The sequence below is a fragment of the Pteropus medius genome, unplaced genomic scaffold (assembly GCF_902729225.1).
Source record: "Pteropus medius unplaced genomic scaffold, Ma_sr-lr_union100, whole genome shotgun sequence".
Taxonomy (NCBI): Eukaryota; Metazoa; Chordata; class Mammalia; order Chiroptera; family Pteropodidae; genus Pteropus; species Pteropus medius.
Genome location: NW_024351730.1, coordinates 40,603,535 through 40,624,304, shown reverse-complemented (window position 1 = coordinate 40,624,304; position 20,770 = coordinate 40,603,535). Strand labels below are relative to the sequence as shown.

Genomic DNA, 20,770 nt, shown 5'->3' with positions numbered 1-20,770 from the left:
ACCATATAATGGGAGAAAACATTCGTAAGTCATATATATGAAAAGGGTCCAATATCCATAATATATGAAGAACCTTACTACTCAACAACAACAAAACAACCCAATTAAAACTTAGGTGAAGTACTTGAAGAGATGCTCAACATCAGTTGTCATTTAGGAAATGCAAATCAAACACAATGTGATACCACTTAACAGCCAATGGGATGATAATAATAATAAAAATAGTAAATAACATATTGCAAGGATATAGAGAATTTAGAATATATATATTGCTGGTGAGTATGTAAAATGATGCTGCTACTGTGGAAAAAAGTTTGGCAGTTCTTCAGTAAGTTAAACGTAGAATTATCATGTGACACAGCTATTCTATTCTTAAGTATATACACCAAAGAATTAAGAACATGTTCAAATAAAACCTTGTACGTGAGTGCTCATAGCAGCACTATTCAGAACAGTGAAAAAATATGGAAATAACCCAGATTTTGATTAATCGATGAATAGATAAACAAAATGTGGTATATCTATACAATAGAATATTATACAGCCTTTAAAAGGAATGAAATCTGATATATGTTATTGTATGAATAACATTGAAAACATTATGCTAAGTAAAAGTTTAAGTAAGACACAAATGGACACATATCATATAATTCTGTTTAAATGAAATATTTAGTATAGGCAAATTTGTAGAGACAGAAAATAGATTAGTAGTTGCCCAGGTTTTTAGGTAGAGAGGAATGTATAGTGACTGCTTAATGGGTATGAAGGTTTCTTTTGGGGTGATGAAAGTGTTCTGGAAGTAGATAGTGGTGACAGTTGCACAATATTGTGACTATACTAAATTCCACTGAACTATATACTTTAAAATAGTTAAAATGGTGAATTTTATGTTATGTGAATTTTAACACAATAAAAAGTAAATTATGAAAAAAATGCCCTACCAAATGGATTGTGTAAATTCTTTTTTAAGTTTAATTTCTCATTAAAGCAGAAATTTCTTTCCAAATACTTGTAATGGGAAAAATTTTGTCTTAAAATCCAAGTGAAAGAATATCTGAGGACTCTTCCTCATTTATTACTCGTGATAGCATAAACTGGTAATTAATTTGCTTAGTCTGTTAGAAAGTTATTTAGCTGAGTAGATACTATGATCTTGCCACCAAAAAAGAAATTCTAGAATTGTATAAAAGAGTGTGATTTGGATCATACAATTAAGTCTAATTATATGTGCATTTTATTGAATTGTAAAATCACTAAAATAAGTTTTCTTGTACTCTGTGTCACAGATTTGTGGCAGCTGTTTCAACACTTGTTCCCTGCAAATTGTAATTTCCATCTGTAACTCTTTGTGTCAAAAGAGTCCTAGACCTGAGTGACATCAATATAATAGGTCATCATGCTGATTCTTAACTTTTCTGCTTCATTGTGGTAAAAATTGATCAAACTCAGAAGGGCCATCTTTACCCAGCAGCTTGCTTTGAAAGAGCAATCATGCTCTCTAAGCACTGGCAGCACAGTCATTGATTTTAGAATCAATGGGACAGCAGGGCGACACTGGATGTCTGATTGGCAGCAGGAAAATGGGTTAGAACATTTCAAACTTTATAAAATAAAAGCAAGTAAACATTAAATTATGTGAAATCACATCTGCTCCGGCTGCTTGTTATCTAAAGATTTAGCTTGAGGCAGATATGAAATGTCCAACATTCAACTTCAGAAATTGAAAATCAGCCAGCTGTCCTGATCTTCTAGCCCAATGCTCAAAACTCCAATTAATACTCAAATGTTGACTTATTCTTAAGGCCTCTTTCAGATATTTCATTTTGAAATTTTTATCAGTTTTCAAGAGCTGGGATCCTAGGTTGTGAGCTCGGATATGAGGGTACATCCCCAGAATACTCACAACAAAAAGCCTAGAGTTGTTTTGCAGGCAATACCTTGACAAATGCTAAGTTTATATACTGCAGAGGTAGGTAAAACATGCCTGTTGGAATAAATGTGAAGTTGTGGCTTCATCTTATAAATAAATGACAAAGTAGAAAAAGTGATTTTTAAAACTACTATGGGTTTTTAGATAAAATTATACTAAGTAATAAAATATTTATTCTTTATTTTTTTCCCCTTAGCTTTGTTTCTCCTGGCTCTCTGCACGTGACTCCACTGATACTTTTAACTGGATTCCCTTATCAAAATAGTGGCAAATAGTAGTGTCCTTCATCCTCCCGATACTGTTTTGGGCAGTTGACTTTAAGTTACAGTGTGTTTCATTTTGATTTTGCAGACATCTCTAATCCCAAATAGCTAAAATTCTGATGCACTGTACACAATTTGTACTTAAATTTCTTTGTACCTTTGTTTCTTTGACAGATGGCTGCTGCCAAGAATCAGCTTGGGTGGGGAGCTAAAGTTCCACAAAATATAAGAACTGCATGCATAGCTAATATCCCTTAGGTGTATTCCTGCACTCCACATGATAAACAGAGACCTGAGCCAGAACTCCTTCCTTCTGGGATGGCCCTTACCGATGATGGCTTTGTCTCTTGCTTGAGTCCCAGTTCCCTAGTCTGTAAATCAGACATAATTGTGTTTGTCATCCCCTTTACTTCACCAGGGGATTTTAAGGATTGCAAAACCACATAGCACTTGACAATATAAAATGCTATGGTAATGGTTAAAATGAAGAATGACCTTGTCCTGCCATTGAGTAATTTACTCCCAGGGAGTAAGTTAGGCATCTGGGATGTGAATTAACTCTCTCAGGCCATCAGGGCACCATTTTAAGCTGTATGCCAGAGGGCATGAAAGAATATACTATTTCCATGTGAGGCCAAAGTACTTCTGCCCTTTCCACTATGCCTACACTTTTAAAGTAACTAAAAATTTATAAAGGAGATTAGATACTCTTGGAAAATACTAAAAATTAAATTTGGAAAATTATCCCAGTTTTATACATAATTATAGAAGTCACCTTAAATGTTTATCCCTTTAATATAATAAACTAAAATCTTTTCATGCTGTCTGTCAGGTTCTCTCTCTGAGGTCATCCTCAAAGATTAGAAGCATGAATATATCACAATTGTACTTTATAGCTCAATATAGCTTTCTGAATTGTGAATTTATAGAAACTTTTTATTCTGTTGATTATTATCACTTTGTAGTGATGTACGTTCTTTAAGTTTACAACTTATTTTCTAAGCTGATAATTAATTCGTATTACTTTGCTAGAGCTGCTGTAACGAAGTACCACAAACTGGGTGGCTTAAACAACAGAAAGGCATTGTCCCTTGGTTCTGGAGTCTAGAAAACCAAGATCAAGTTGTCAGACAGATTGGTTCCCTCTGAGGGCCAGGAGGAGGAATTCTGTTCCATTCCTTTCTCCTAACTTCTGGAGGTTTGACAGCAGTCTTCAGCCTTCATTAGCTTCTGCTGTATCTCCTTGATCTCTGCCTTCATCTTCACATGGTATTCTGTGTGTGTGTATGCATGTGTCCAAATTTCCCCTTTTTAAAAAGATGCCTGTTATATCAGATTAGGGGCCCACTTACTCCAGTCTTAGCTCATCTTAATTAACTAATTATATCTGCAACAACTCTACTTCCAATTAGAGTCACATTCTGAGGTGCTGAGGTTTAAGACTTCAACATATGAATGTGGGAATGGGGCGCACATAATTCAACCCATAACATAATTTTATCAAGTATAAAGTTATTCAAGCAGCAAGAAATAACTCATTATAGTCTGAAATTTATATCGAAGCCATGTTTATTTTTTAACACTCTTCATGGCTTTTTAGATTTCAGTCCTAGATCTGACATCTGAAAAACACCTATCTCTTTTCAGTTTTTACTTTCAATGTCTGTAGTGTGCTGATTGCTTTTACTCGGGTGTCTTACAGGTGTACTTTCTTACCCTTTCTAGAGTTATTTCTATATTTTTAGGTTCTTCAGATCTATTCCCATTGTTTAGATTACCACTTAAATGCATATGTTATATATTACCTGTTTACTCAAAAATTAATAAATACTAGAATCCAGGGTTTAATCTTAGTCTGACTAGTAGTAGATCTATGACCCTGGCCAATTGTTTCCTTACTGATAAAGGGATTCGAAGTATTTTTAATAGAGTTTCAGAGAGGACAAAATAGGATACTGAAAATAAAGCTGGTAAAGTTGTTAGCATAATGCTTCAGACTCAGCAAATGCTCAGGTAATTTACTTGTTTTCATTTTATTATTCAAAATGACTTAGTGTTATCTGCAAATTGAAGAGAAAACCATGGAGGCCTTTCTCCAGGTCATTTAACAAAATTACATAATACAGTGTCAATTTCTTTCTAGGTTAGGTTTCTGTAACGAATGACTCTACCAAAACTCTCAAGTAACTTATTCTTATAAAAGCATATAAGGCTTTTCGTGGTTTTCTTTTTGCTTTTTTCCTTGTTCCTATTTTGTATTAGCTGCTTGTCACAGTAATTCTGCTCCTGTCCCACATTTCTTCCTTATTCCAGAATGCAGGCTAAAAATAGCTCCTGAAGGCCCTATCTAGAACATGCTATTCTCGTAACAAAGGAAAGAAGACCAAATCAAAGTAAGTAATGGCTCTTAAAGCTTCTGCTCACAACTAGCATATTCTCACTTTTACCCAAATTCCATTTCCCAAAGCAAATCATTTGAACCAGCATGGTACCATAAGGTTAGCAAGTATACTCTTTCCATAAAAAGGCACTACAAGTCACATGATAAAAAGTAAAAATGTATAATTTTTTAACAGAGAAGGAGGGAAAAAAGAATCTGGAATATCATACAATCTATCATAAAGACCAGTCCTAGATCTGACATCTGAAAAACACCTAAATTAGTATTTTTCTCTCTGCCGATGTGTTTTTTTTTTTTAAATTTCAACCTATGGGTTTATTTTGATTATTGTTATTGTTTCTAATCTCCTGGAAAAACATAATTATCATAATCTTGAAGTGATTAATATTTTCAAAAAGCCGTCAAAGGCTTTTTGAAAAACATTTAATCGGCATACTTTTATCTACATGCATATTTAATCTCTCCAAACTCCCCAAACCAATATAATGTTTGCTTATATGCAGATTCATCTTACCTTTTCCATAATTATTCCCAAACATTCAGTGGTCTGTTAGACATTTTTTGTTTCTGCTTACTTAGAAAAACTTTTCAGCTGCTTCTGGTGAAAAATACCCCAATATTTTTTGTTGTCGTTAATTATCCATTAAGCATTTCCAGTCCTCATGTCTCAGTTGGTTATTCTGTGCTTTAAAGTGTCACAATAATGCTTCTTGGTAGGTATTTGAGTCAGGCTGAGCTAAACAGAACCAGTAGGTGTGTGCCACACAACTTGGACAGAAACTGTGGGGAAAGACAATCTATTTTTTTTTTTTATGGAGTTTATGAAATACTGAGCCATACCTGAAGCTACTGATGACTCTCTGACCACCATGAAGATATAGCTTATCTGAATTCTCCAGATCAGAAGAATTTCTGATTGCCAAAGAGAAAAAGGAAATATTAATAGTATTGTTTCAGCACGTAGATACAACCGTAACTGAAGCTCAACTCCCTGGATCTGTGACCAATACATTTCTCTTTTTTGCTTTAATTGGTTTGAACTGGTTTTTCTATCATTTGCAACCAAAATAATCTTGACTCCTACATGCAATTTTCTAGAATCTTCTGGACTAGCAAGGAGATATTAATATATGCTTGCTTTTTGTTTCCCTTCCATTTTCCTTTTCTGCAAAAGTTTTTATTTGATCAGAGTTGTAAGGAAATGTTGTCTATTCATTCACTTGCCATCAAATTAGTATAACCAAGGATTATTACCTTATGATCAGAATAAATTCCTTCTGAACTGTATGATGATGAAAAATAAAAATTATTATATAAAGAGTTCTTTACTATAAATTATTGTCAAGTTTCAAGAAGGGAGGTAGCGTTACGATGTTAGGCAAAAAGTAGAATTTGGAATTAATGGGCTTGAGTTAAAAATCTAGCTCTGCTTCTTCCTAGCAGTGTGTCTAGGGAGAATTGTTTAATCATTCGTACATCATTTTTTCATTTTTAAAAAGAGGATAATACTAGACACCTAAGACAGCTATTGTGGGAATCAAATAAAATGGTATCTGTGAAAAGAATTTGTAAATTTTATAGAAATCACTATTATTCTTACTTACCACAGTGCCAATGTGTAATTCCAGAATTAGCAGCATTGGCATCAGCTGGGAGCCTGTTAAAAATCCAATTCTCAGATGCCAGCTCTACTGAATAAAAATTTTTGAGGATGGAGCCCAGGAATCCATGTTTTAAGAAGCTCTGTAGGGAATCGTAGTGAAAATTGTCACCTTAAAATTATTGTACAAATGAAAGAAGTAAGTCACCTGGATATCTTCGTTGAGGAAATGGATTCAGTAAGCTATAAGAGGAAGCCCATTTATCAAAAACCTCCTGATCTAGCCACAAAGATAAAAGACACAAGTTAAAAAATTCAATACATAAGATAATAAGTGAGATATAAGGTCTTATATGTTTAATTATTGAAACAATGACATACTATAATTTATATGAAATTAAAAAGAAAGGATCATTGTGCACTCTAATATTCTCAGAGGAATTGATAGTTTGGGTATAAATTCTCCAAAATATAGGTAGAATTTGGGTGAGTTAAATGAATAGGGAGAGTTCTAGATGAAAGAATTAGAGTGAAAAACAATACTGATGGGCAAAGCCAAGAGTAAGTTCAACATATAGAATGCTTTAGGTGAGAAAAAAAAAGATAAGAAAGGAGCTTGGGATAAACTAAAAATGGCTTTTAGTGACAAGCAAAAGGAAAGAATTGGACTTCATTGTGTCAAGAAGTACGGAACTTATGAGGAGAGAATGGAATAGTCACAATGCAGATCGTCTGGATTCGAATCCTAAACCATTACTTGCTACCTGTATGAATTTAACAGACATTTAACTACTCTATCTCAAGTGTATAGTGGGAATACATTTACCTATGGAGTTCAGTGCTCAGCTGCAGTTATCATAATCCACTCTGACTCATTTAAGCATGTAGAGAATTACTACAGAATAGTAAATATTCTTTGGAACCATTGGTTGGACTAAAGAAAGCAATTTTTATTCTGACTTTTAAAAAATGATGCCCAGGGCCACACTGCAGAACTGGACCATCACAGAGGCCATTGCTCCTGCCATACTGAGAAGTCACCACTACATCACTTAAGTGCAGAGTTACGACATCTCTGTTATAGTTTACGATAGAAAACAGACACCTCCAGTTCTGAATCTCTCTGGACCTCACTCAGTTCTCATTCAAGTTTTTCACGGATGCATATGAATAACATCTGAAACCTTGGCTGGAATCTATTCTGGGAATGTGGCATTTAGCTTTCCCACCTCTGAGCTCAAGAAGGAACACCAGGAAGAAGATTAAGTATTAAAGGAGCCAATCCACATTATCATCTCAAAACTGTCAGGCTGACTGTGAGGATTAGATGAATTTCTGTGTGTCAGCCTTCAGAAAATTGTCTGAGATATAGTAAATGCTTACTTAGCAAATGGTAGCTTACAAAAGATTTTAGGATCTTAGATTTGAATAAAGAGAAAACAGAAGCAATGGAACCATTAATGAGATTATTGCTGTAGTTTGGAATAGAAGAAATAATAGCAGAGAATGAAAATAAAAATTGTAAATATGAACAAGAGAATAGGCATTTATGCTATTTCAAAGGCATCATGAACATCAGGATTCAATGATAGCATGTAACTGCGTTTCTAAGTTAATTCAGATTGCTGGTGATTTTCTGTATATGTTTTATTTCAACATGCATGTTAGAAAGGGAATCAAATCTGTTTCAAACAGCAAAATTGTCTTTCCATAGCCTTCCTGTTTTCTCAGACCCAACTCAGCATTCTCCCTGAAAGAGTAAATCTCAGTAAATACATTCCAGATGGCTCTTATGCAGTGTCTAAGAACCTAAAGAGATGTTTACCTGGAACCGAAATGAAATCAATATGCTGGTTTTTATCTTAAGCTCAAAATATCACCATTTGGAGATAGAGGGTGTTAGTGGAGAGAACCTTAGGCCTATCTTCTGCAAGACATTTATTTTCCTGAAAAATGATTACTAGCCTGACTAAAGAATGTGTGATTCCAAATGCTCAGTAGGACGGTCAGCTTAACTATGTTGTAAACTCTTCCAGGAAGCCAGTGATAGAGTTCTCAGTGTTTTCTCGCAGGTTACAAGGGGAAACAATCATTCACTTAGCACCTTGTTCATGTACTTAGTACGTGAATAATGACCATTTTTTCTGATCTCTAGTCAGGGTTTTTGGCTGTCAATCTGTGGGTTTCCATTCACAGCTCCCGTGTGTAGGCAAGACTTTCCTCTTTCTCTCTTTCTCTCTTCTTGTCTCTTTTTCTCCTCCCTCCTCCCTCTTTTCTTCTGCTCACATACAAACAATACAGGCTAATTAGTTTAACTAATATCATTTACTGATCACTGCTTTCACTGATTTCTGTCCTCTTTTTTTTAATTTTTAAAAAATTTTTAATTAAGTTTATTGGAGTAACATTGGTTAATACAATTATATAATTTTCAGGTGTATATTATCATTCGACAGCTATATATTCTATTGTGTGTTTACCACCCAAAGTCCAGTTTCCTTCAGCTACCATATATTTGATCCCCTTTACCCACTTCGCTCTCCCCCTAAACCCTACATTTGACCCCTTTTACTCTGTCTACTTCCCTCCTCCTCCCCCACCCCTCTAGTAACCACTAGTCTATAGTCCTCTGGTAACCACTAGCCTATAGTCCATATCCATGAGTCACTGTTTGTTTGTCCTGCTCATTTGTTGCTTTTAGGTTTATATCCCACATATAAGTCATATTGTGTGATTTTCAACTTTTTCTGTCTGGCTTATTTTGCTTAGCATGATTATCTCGAGGTCCATCCATGTTGTCGCAAATGGCAGTATTTCATCTCTTCTTATGGCTGAGTAATATTCCATTGTATACATGTACCACAGCTTCTTTAGCCAATCATCTATGATAGGACACCTCTGTTGCTTCCATGTCCTGGCCACTGTGAATAATGCTGCTATGAACATTGATGTGTAAATATTTTTATGGATATGAGTTTTCAAGTCTTTGGGGTAAATATCCAGTAGAGGGATTGCTGGATCATATGGTAGATTAATTTAGTTTTTTGCGGAACCTTCATACTGTTTTCCATAGTGGCTGTACCAATTTGCAGTACCACCAGCAGTATATGAGGGTTCCTTTTTCTCCACATCCTCTCCAACATTTGTTATTACTAGTCCTGTTGATTATAGGTATTCTAACAGGTGTGAGATGATATCTCATTGTGGTTTTGATTTGCATTTCCCTAATAGCTAGTGTAGTTGAGCGTCTTTTCATATATTTGTTGGCCATTTGTAGGTCCTCTAGGGAGAAGCGTCTGTTCAGGTCCTGTGCCCATTTTTTGATCGGATCGCTTTTTGTTGTTGTTGTTGTTGTTGTCGTTGTTGTTATTGAGTTGTATGAGTTTTTTGTATATTTTGGATATTAGGCCCTTATCGGAGGTGTTGCTTGCAAATATATTTTCCCATTCAGATGGTTGTCTCTTTACCTTGTTGATTTCTTTTGCTGAGCAGAAGCTTTTTAGTTTGATGTAGTCCCGTTCATTTATTTTAGCTTTTACTTCCCTTGCTTTTGAGGTCAAATTTATAAAATCCTCCTTAAGTCCAAGGTCTTTGAGTTTAGTTCCTATGTTTTCTTCTATGAATTTGATAGTTTCAGGTCTTATATTTAGGTCCTTAATCCATTTTGAGTTAATTTTGGTATGTGGTGATAGACAACAGTCTAGTTTCATTCTTTTGCAGGTTGTTTTCCAGTTTTCCCAGCACTATTTATTGAAGAGGTTTTCCTTTCCTTTCATTGTATGTTTTTGGCTTCTTTGTTGAAAATTATTTGCCCATATAAATATGGGTTTACTTCTGGACTCTTGATTCTGTTCCACTGGTCCATGTGTCTGTTTTGTTGCCAATACCATGCCATTTTGATTACTGTCGCTTTATAGTATAATTTGAAGTCGGGCAGAGTGATGCCTCTAGCCCCATTCTTTTCCTCAGGTTGGCTTTGGGGTCTTTCGTGCTTCCATACAAATCTGATGATTTTTTTGTTCTATTTCTTTAAAAAATGCCGATGGGATTTTGATGGGAATTACATTATCTCTGTAAAATGCTTTAGGTAATATGGTCGTTTTAACTATGTTGATTCTTCCAATCCAAGAACATGGAATATCTTTCCATTTCTTTGTATCTTCTTTGATTTTTTTTAATAGAGTCTTATAGTTTTCATTATATAAGTCCTTCACTTGTTTCATTAAATTTATTCTTAGGTATTTTATTCTTCTCTTTGCAATTGCAAAAGAAATTATTTTTTTCACTTCTTTTTCCGACACTTCATTATTAGAGTATAGGAATGCTATGGATTTTTGAACGTTGATTTTGTATCCAGAGACTTTACTGTATTTGCTTATTGTTTCTAGTAGTGTTCTTGTGGAGTCTTTAGGATTTTCTATATAGAGAATCGTGTCATTCACAGTGACAGTTTGACTTCTTTGTTTTATATCTTTCTCTTATCTGATTGTACTCGCTAGGACCTCCAATGTTATATTGAATAACAGTGATGATAGTGGACAGCCTTGCCTTGTTCCTGATTGTAGAGGGAAGGTTTTTAGTTTTTCACCATTATGTATAATGTTGGCTGAGGGTTTGTCATATATGGCCTTTATTGTGTTAAGGTACTTTCCTTCTATACTGATTTTGTTAAGTGTTTTGATCATAAATGGATGCTGTATCTTGTTGAAGGCTTTTTCTGCATTTATTAATATGATCATATGATTCTTATTTTTTAATTTGTTTATGTGGTGTATCACATTAATTGATTTGCATATGTCGAACCATCCCTGTGCCTCTGGGATGAAGCCCACTGATTGTAGTATATAATATTTTTAATATGTTGCTGTATTCGATTCACTAGTATCTTATTCAGGATTTTTGCTTCGCTGTTCATGAGAGATATTAGTCTGTAGTTTTCTTTAGTGTTATCTTTGGTAACAGAGTAATATTTGCCTCATAAAATGTGTTGGGAAGTGTTGCCTCCTCTTCGATGTTTTGGAAGAGTTTGAGGAGAATAGGTATTAAATTTTCTTTGAATGTTCGGTAGAATTCACTGGTGTAAATTCCAAGAATAATCTAATGAGTTTACCTTTATAAATTACCATTTTTTTCTCCCTGGCTGCCTTGAGAATTCTGTCTTTGTTGTTGATTTTTGATAATTTCAATACAATGTGTCTTGGTGAAGGCCTTTTGGGTTGAGATAATTGGATGTTCTGTTGACTTCTTCCAAGCTCCATCTCATTCCTTAGATTTAGGAAATTCTCGTCAACTATTTGTCTGAAAATGCTTTCTAATCCCTGCTGCTTTTCCTCGCCTTCAATAACACCCATTATTCTTATGTTTCCTCTCCTGATGGTGTCAGTTAGTTCTTGTATTTCTCTTTCATTATTTTTCATTTTTCAGTTTCTCTCTTCTTCCTTCTTAGTTATTTCTAGATTTCTGTTCCTTTCATCCATTTGGTCGACTCTATTTCCCAAGCTTGTTATTTCATTTTTCAACTCTCGCAGTGTGTTCTTCATCTCCAGAAGTTCTATTTGATTCTTTTTGAGGGTTTCAATCTCTTTACTCTGCTCATCTAGTTTTATATTTTATTTTTTCCCAATTCTTAAAATCGTTGATTTGAGTTGTTTTGGATCTCATTGAGTTTTTTCAGAAGTACCATCCTGAATTTTCTGTCATTTAAGTCACATATTTCTCTGTCTGTAAGCTTATTTTCTGGAGATTTTCCTTTTTCTTTCTGAGATGCCTTGTCACCTTGGTTGTTCATGGTGTTTAATGGACTATTTCTCTGCTTGAGCATTAATGAAAATGTATTCTGCTGTTTTTCCAGAAACAAGATTTGTTATATAAAGGTCTCTCTTTAGCCTGTTACCTGGCATCTAAGCCTCTTGGATACCTGCTTTATATAATGTCTTAATAATGCTTTTTAAATTGTCTTGTAGATATCTAATCACACTCGCTACCCTCAGTTTCAGTCCCTGTCAGTGTCAATGACAGTCTCAGCAGCATTTGCTCAGATTCCCCTGGGGCTCCATGGTGATCGGTCTCGGAGGGTATGGGGGGAGGTGTCCTCCGGGTTAGGGATTGGGGGCTGCGGTTCAGTTTCAGTTTTGCAACAGCAGTAGGCCAAGATCAGCTGTTGTTCTTCTGTGGTCCTGTCCTGCTTCTCTGCTTTCTTCCCTGATAACTAGGCCCTACACCCAGCTGGCCACAGTTAGCTCACAGCTATCCCAGGCAGGAATGTTCAGGGAACTCGCGGCACAAACTCGCAGCTCCTTCACCCCTCCCCCTCCTCCTTCAGAGCTCCATTGGCTTCGAGAGGCAGCTTCTTTATTACTCCTGTCCATTGCTCGACATCCAGGGTTCTGACCTATGGTAGCTCTTATGTGCAGATCCCACACTCAGATGTGCTGGTGTGCAGTTTGCGTGTTTTTTGTTGAGTTTTAGATGTTCAGCTTATTTTTGTTTCAAAGGGAGAGATCTGGGGACATCTCTCATTGCCATGTTTCCAAAGATCAGTTGATTTCTGTCCTTTTAAAGTGATGGCTTAGCTAGTGCAAAGTGACAACACATTTGGTTCCCACTTGATCCCAGGAAGGATACTGATCCCTCAGCCAGTATATTCAAGATTTATATGAGATTTTTCTAACCTCTAAACCCCTGAATATGTGGGCCAGATTCGAAAAGTGTTGCCTCTTTTTACTTAAGAACAATCACTTTAAAAGCAATACATGAATTTTCTACTCCCATACATGTTTTTCTCTTGTCCATAAGAAAATGTAGTCAGAATTAGTTTAATAATGAAAATTTTAGATCTAATGGGAAAGATTGGAACATGTTTACATTACATCAACAAATCATTTAATGTAGTTATAGAAAAAACATTAAAAATAAGAATAAGAAAATTAACATTTATCAAGTACTTTCCATTTACCAGGTATTATGGAAAACACTTTAAATATATTTTCCCAATTATTCCTTTGAACAATCATGTGTTAAAGACTATTATCTACATTTTACAGAAAAGTAAACTGAGGTATAGAGACATCAAGAAACTAGCTGAATGTCACACACATGCAGCTAGGAAGAGCGGAGTGGGAATTCAAGCCAGGCAGCCTGAGTCCAGACTCAGGAGAAATAGACATGTGTGTACCGTATGAACTAAGATCTTAATTTCTTAATGCTAATATGAAACTGATTCACTAAGATGTTTCTCCAGAAAAGCAAATACTAAATGTCACAACAGATGGAAAGCTAGTTTGTTGTCTCATTCTGCCCTTTGAATGTTTTAAACAGCCATTTCCGGCTTCAAAATTTCAGTTAGGAAAGTCAAAGTTAAAAAAAGTGAAGGAGAAAGAATAGAACCACAAGGGACAAATTTATCAGAAGGACAAATTCAGGTTATTTTCTAATAAGGAAATGAAAAAGGATATTGCTGAACTCTAAATCACTTTTTAAAGAACAAGATTTTTAAGAGAGAAACATTCGTTTATCCCATTCTTTATGCAGAATTTTTGTAATACATATTATGTTATCTACGTGTAGCATATATTAGTATTACTTGCATCTGCAGAATCTGGAGACTCAGCTATCATTTCTTTTCTTTTCTTTTCATATTTAATCACCTGCAGTAAGAAAGTGGTTGTTTGTGGCCAATGAAATGTCTACTCTGAGACCTCTGTCAAGTGGAGGGGATTTCCAGCTTGCTCAGCACTCCTGGAAGTCTAATGGATACTTCACGACAAAAAGACACACGAGCTAACAGCCTACATCTTAGGCTTCATCACACCAAATTACTGTCATAAATTCTAGTGGTCACTAACAAAGAAGGTATTTATGCAACTTCCCTTGATTTCTTGCCATTTCCAGGTTTTACAATAGCTTATAGCAGATCAGTGAGCTGAAGGCTTTGTCTGGTTAAATCTTACTTTTTTTTTTTTTTTTGTCTTTTTTGGTTTAACTTATGATAGAGAAACCAGCCTGAAGGGCCCAGCCTGGCAAGGTAAATTCCCAATGATTTATGCAATGTCACTTTCTTGATGATTAACCTGAATAAATCATGCTGGTATTTTCAGCAATGATATAGCTGCCCTTTATATTCTTATCAATTTTCAAGGCAAGAAGAAATTAGCCCAGTCCTCTCATTGATCTTATGAGGAAAATTGTACCTCACAGCAGGGGTTCTACTGATAAACCATGAACACTACAAATAACTTTTCAGTTTACTTTTAATCAATAAAGCTTCTCACGATGCATTATTCTGGCAATCGGTCTAAATCACTGTGCCTATAACTGTTGTTTTCAAAACCTTTTAATCTAATTGGAAAATCTTTCTTTGTACTAGTAATAAACACTCACTAAACTGTCTACACCTAATTGAGCTATAGTAATTTATGGGTGCTCCCTACTGTTTTTCCCCTCTTTAATCAGACTGACTGCTTTATGTCTTCAACTAATGAAATCTAAGAATCCGCCCAGTAGTTCTCGTCAAATGTCACTGGTGAATAAATCTTCGTTCTCACTGGCAGGTTCCAAACTTGGTCTCCACCTTGATTTAATTATTGTCTCACTACTGTACTCTTGTCAGGTGGCAAACACATTTGCTCTGTTTTTTCAAAAAGCATGCCTTCATCGCCAGATCTACTCGTCAAGCACAATCCTCTGGCGGGAAGTCTGTAGGAAGGGAAGCAGAGCTGACTCACTAGCATAATCAAGCCCCTGTCTCCTGGTCGTGGACATTGCTTCTGTTTCAGCTTCCTTTGCAACTTTTTCTACTTCTGACCTTTGCAAGCGTAAAAACACACTTCTATCAATTCACTCAAGATGTTCAGACTGGTGAATTAATTTACATTACCCAAAGTCAAAAAAGAACAAAGATAAACTAAAATACTGTTAAGAAGAATAGAATATTCCCACAATAGCTGTTTATCCCAGAAGTTTTCTTGACAACTAAGGTTTTTAAGTGTTTTAAAATTGGGTACAGCTACATTATTCCACAATACAGGAGTTGTCATGTCTATAAAGGATTTATTTTTTTCTCAACATTGGGTCAATTGCTGACCCCCAGAGCCTTTAAAAACTTTTTAAAAAAGTTTTATGTAGCCTTTTCTGTTTGGGGCCTACAGTTGACTTTGCTATAGTGCCTATAGCGTATCTTTGCACAAAATTGGGAAAGTTCTTGTCTTTTTTTTTTTTCTACTTGGCTATTCTTCAGTGGTTAAGAGTATGAGTTTGAAACTAGTCAGAATGTGGTTAGAAATCTAACTTCCAGCTATTAGCTCTGGGACTTTGGCCAAGTTAGTTTTCGTTGATAATCATTTGATTCTTGACATATGCAATGGGAGTGATGATAGAACTTGTTGCACGTGGTCAGTGTGATGATTAACTGATATAATGCTTATAATGTATCTAATATGGTGACAGGCATCACCCAGTAACTGGAGTCTATTCCTAGTATCATTGCTTCAAACTTTAATTTGCATAAGAAACACTGGAAGGCTTTGTTAAAACACAGATTTCAGAGTCCCAACCCCAGACTTTCTGATTCAGTGGATCGAGGGTGAGGCCTGAGGATCTGCAATACTAAAAATTTTCCAAGTGATGCTGCCACTGCAGGCTTGAGGGCTGCACTCTGAGAATCATTGACACAGAGTAACTGACAGCTGTTCTATAAAAGAGGTGTCAAAGTGATCATGTTGTATCAGCTACATTTATCAGAGGCATTTAACAGGTGTATATACCACAGGCATTTAAAAAACAGGCCTTTATGCAGAGTTAGTGTCTTAATCTGGAATTGGTCAAGAATAGGATTTGCAAAAAGGTATAGAGGTTTTTGTTTTTGTTTTTGTTTTTGTTTTTAAATAAACCTTTAAAGAGGTTTATAAAAGTTTAGTTTATACTTGTCTTGCATTGTCCCGGGATAGTTTTCGTCTTCCAAAACCAGTATGGCATTTAAGTTGAATGCTAAACATCAATGTTTTGTTTCATTGTTGTTTTGTATCAAATTCCCTTGCTCTGACATAATGGTGGTCTCACGTATAGAACCCATTTTACATTTTCCCAGGTATGTCTCAGTGGTGCGTTAGGATGGTTCTCCCCTAACAGTTAGTTTTCCAAAAGAAGTAATGCTCATGAGTCATTGGGGGACCCTGAGTATGCATCCTGGACTAGAATCATTGAAAAGTTCATTTTTTTCACCTTAGAACAGATGGAAGCAGCTAGAGTAAATGATAGACAGAAGGAGAACAGACTTCATTACACCTTCTGAGTTAATATAGACCTGGGAAAAATACAATAATTTCAAAGTTTGTCCTAACAACTGAGAAACCCTTCTTAATTAGAGGTAATGTCAAAAAGGTGGCTTTTCCCCAAAATTCCTGCTCACGTACCATCTGCTGCTGAGAAAAGCTGGCAATTAAGGAATATTAAGAGTAAATTCTAATCACCTTTCTACCCCTATATCTTGTTCCCTCGTTGCTCTTTGATAGCCTAATTGAAGCCCACATGTGAATCACATCTTTCGCTGCATGCCGGCTCCTTCTGCCTGAATATGCAGAAATCTTCGTAAAGTCAAAGTTGCCCTCTGGTAAAGTGTCTGATGTTAAAAACATATTGTTATACTTCTCAATTTCTCTGTATCTGCTCATTTTATTGTACCTGTATTACTCTGAGTGTGGCGGTGATAGCAATTCTAAATTTAATACCCCAAGAATGGTACTTGTCAATTGACCTAACTTTCCTCTTTGGTAAATTTAATGATGCAGTGGAAGTGGTAGCTTTTCTCAGCGAGCCCTGTGTGTTGAGATCCATGTGGTCATATCCTATTGGTGTCACCTCTTCTTTTATTAAGTCGCAGAAGCAAACTTCAGAATCTCCATTTTCAGTAGGGATGTTATGCTTCCTGTGCTGTGGGTTCTGTCAGTAGAGAATAGAAAAAGAAGAGCAAGATTATTTTGGAAGTTATTTATGACTGCTGAGTCTCCGATTGTTGAGGAATAAGAACTTGTTTGCCCTCCTAATGCCAGATAGAAACTAAGACATTCAGACTCCATGTTGCTCTGGTATTTTTTGGAGGAGAGATTGTGCTGACCTGGAAAAGTACAAAATAATTGTTTCATTGAGGCCATTATAAATATATCTCCACAAGTGGTGCCCAGAATCCACAGAAGATCCTCAAATATCTGAGTCCATGAAATTTATTTATATCCAGCATCTGTTCAATTTTTTTCAGTAATTATTTTAGCAAAAACTGAAGAGCCAGATTCTGATAATTTTCCACTTTATCACACAATTCAAAAATGCAGCAAGTATAGGCAGTTATTCTTCGTAGAGCACTCATAGGAGGAAAACCATATGCTGTTCTTGTTTGGGATAATCATAAACCTTTAAACATTAAATATAGTTGTCTTTAAAATTGATATTAACTCCAAAACAATAACTTAACGTGAATAAATCAACACCTAGGATGTCTGGGTACAAAAACAGTTCACTAGGTTTATGCATGTATCCATGCAAACAACTGCAATCAAAGCAGGCTATAAATTAATACAGTTTTTACAGTTAGGACTTCAAAATCATCTAGTTCAGTGATGCTCATGCTTTACTAGGCACTGCCATGGGCTTTGGAGTTAAAACATATACCTGAGCCCCAGGTATATATGAATAAGAATAAAAATCTGAGATTCTTATTTACTGCATCTACTGTGGGAACTTGACATGTACATCTTTAGATGTTTCACAGATCATTCTTATGGGCAGCTATATTAGTTTCCTAGAGCTGCCATAAAAAGTACTATAAACTGGGTGACTTAATACAACTGAAATTTCTTCCCTCACAGTTCTGGAGGCTAGAAGTCAAAAATCAAGGTGTTAGCAGAGCCATGCTCCCTCTGAAAGCTCTGAAAGGGAAGAATCCTCCCTGGCCTCTCCCTAGCTTCTGGTGGTGGCTGGCAATCTTTGGCATTCCTTGGCTTGCAGCTGTATTGCACTATCTCTGCCTCTGTTGTCACATGACCTTCTTCTCTGTGTGTCTTTGTATTTCTATATGTCTGTGTCTTTCCTTATAAGGATATCAGTCTTTGAATTTAGGGCCATAATGCAGAATGATCTCATCTTAACTTGACTACATCTGCAAAAACCCTCTTTCCAAATAAGGGAACATTCTCAGGCCCCAGGGATTAGGAATTGAACATAAATGGGGGGAAGGGAGGTGACACAATTGTCCATTAAAGCACTCAAAGTGACAAGTACTAATCTAGTTTTTCTGAAATCCACTGACACTATTGAGTTTAAAATAGAAAAGGCAAGCAATGTGTATTAGTTTTCTATTGCTCCATAAGAAATTACTCCCCAAATTAAAATAATAAGCTGTGTCTGAGGTTATAGTCATCCGATGGCTTATAGGGTTGGAGGATCCACTTTGAATCTCAGTTAGTTTTACCCTTTAGGCCTCAGTTCGTCACCAGGTCAGCCCTGCATAGGGATGTTCATGATACGGCATTTCGGATCTACTAGATTAAAGGATTGGAGGTAGGAAAAAAAAAAAAAGACAAGAGAGAAGCCACTGTGCTTTTGGCAACCTAATCTTAGAAGTGACATACCAATCTCTTCTGCTATATTTAATTGGTCACATAGACAAACCCTAGTATCATGTGGGAGGTGACTGCACAAGGGTTAATACCAGAATGCACACATTAGGGCCATCTGGAAGCTAGCTACCATAAGTGGGGAGTTGGGCATTTTGACTTCAGAGGTAGGAGACTAAACCATTGCTACTTAAGGCATAATCTAAGGGTTGGCATCACTTGGGACCTGAATAGAAATGCTGAATCTCAGGCCTCATCTCAGATCTACTAAATCAGAACCTATATTTTAATAATATCCCCAGGTGATTTGTAAGCATAATATATTCTGAGAAGCACTAGACTAGAACAAATTACTAATTCAGATCTTTTTCCTTTTAAAGTAATTGCCTTGAGTAGAACACCTAGTTCAAAGAGACTGTCATTGCTTGAAATCTCCTATGAACTTTGTTTTGGAACAGATCATAAAACACCTCAAGAAATCAGTATCTTCCCCTTGTGTCCAAAATACCCTACTATAATCATAATAACTTTTTACCTTTTGGACACAAATTTTATTTAATCGAGTTGACCCAAAGATATTTATTTTTAAAACACCAAAAGCCCATTTAAAGTATAGAACCTATTCTATAGTACAGATATTAAAAATGTATTGCATCTACCAAAGATTATTCCTAAATCATAATGCTGATTTCCAAAACAGCACCCTGCATTTTTAGCCTCTCAACTTCTGAAAGATTATGATCTTGCCCTCAAATAATTTGAAGCCAGTGGAGAACTGAATCTAATTAAAAACACAACAAAGCTCAGACCAAAATAAAATACAGGTGACATTAATTCAGGCCCTTATACCAACAGCCTGCGTGAATAACAGGCAAACTGCCCGATGGAACCCCATGTGTATGCTCCCAGTCTCAGGAAGGACTCCAACCACAGGGAGGATAGTAAAGGTCATCATCGTGCCAATCACCAAAAATAGAAGTCCAAACACTTCTGCCCGTTGCATCTTGGTATCAGAGTTGCCAAGGAAAATGCAATGCAGGCAAGCACTAAATGGAACAATGCATTACTTACATAGAGAAGAGACAAAGCAAGATCAACTTCTATAGTGGGTGTTAGTTCATCATAGCCATGGGTCTCTCTCTCTCTCTCAGCAGCCAACACAAGGCAATTCTCCTATGTGCACTACTCTTGTGCTATGGTGGAACAGTTATAATAATGAGGTTGGACAGGTGCCCTATGACACACAACTTAAGCAGAAAAGAGCACCCACTGAGCATGGGACAGGGAAAGCTATTCTCACACAAAGTGATAAACTTGGCACAGGCTGTATGGGCTCTCTATCTCTTGGTAAGGAAGTATTTCAGGCCCAAGGACCATTCTTATAAGGTCAAGTGGGAGTTTAAAGACTGTGAGCATGAGACAACCTTTCCCAACATATAAACTTTTCCAGGTGAGCAAATAATATTTATTTAACATCCTACTGGTTTTTGTTTTTTACACACTGCAACTGTCATGTGATAAAAACTTATAACACACATAATGAAGTTAAAAATGTATGTATAGTCAAAAGAGAAAAGAGTCAATAAAATCAGACGCAGAGATGGACCAGATGTTGAAAATTTTTTTTACAAATACTTAAATAACTATGAGAAATATGTCAAATGTTCTATAGGAAAGGTTAGCAATGTAAAGAAACAACAGAAGAGAGATGGAAACTGTAGAGAAAAACCAAATGGCATTTCTAGAGATAAAAAATATATGCTATAAATCATGAAGAATTTATTTAATGAGCTAATGTGGTCTGGGCATAGATGGAGAAAGATTCAGTGGACTGGAATCAATATCAATAGAACTTATCAAATCTGAAACCTATGAACATAGCCATCTAATTAAATCTCTCCCTAGATGAGAGATATCAAATGAAAACATCTAGGTGGGCTCCAGATAACATCTAGTCCACGCTTACTCTTA

General features: G+C 35.9%; 1 protein-coding gene across 1 annotated transcript in view; it reads left to right on the top strand.

Moving 5' to 3' along the window:
* Positions 1 to 14,110, top strand: part of STPG2 (sperm tail PG-rich repeat containing 2) — a 464,008-nt gene extending 449,898 nt beyond the window's left edge. The window contains exon 15 of the mRNA XM_039845754.1: positions 13,847 to 14,110. Within this exon, the coding sequence (XP_039701688.1) occupies positions 13,847 to 13,874 (28 nt within the window). The 3' untranslated portion in view covers positions 13,875 to 14,110. The remainder of the gene's footprint in view (positions 1 to 13,846) is intronic.
* Positions 14,111 to 20,770: the final 6,660 nt, after the last annotated feature.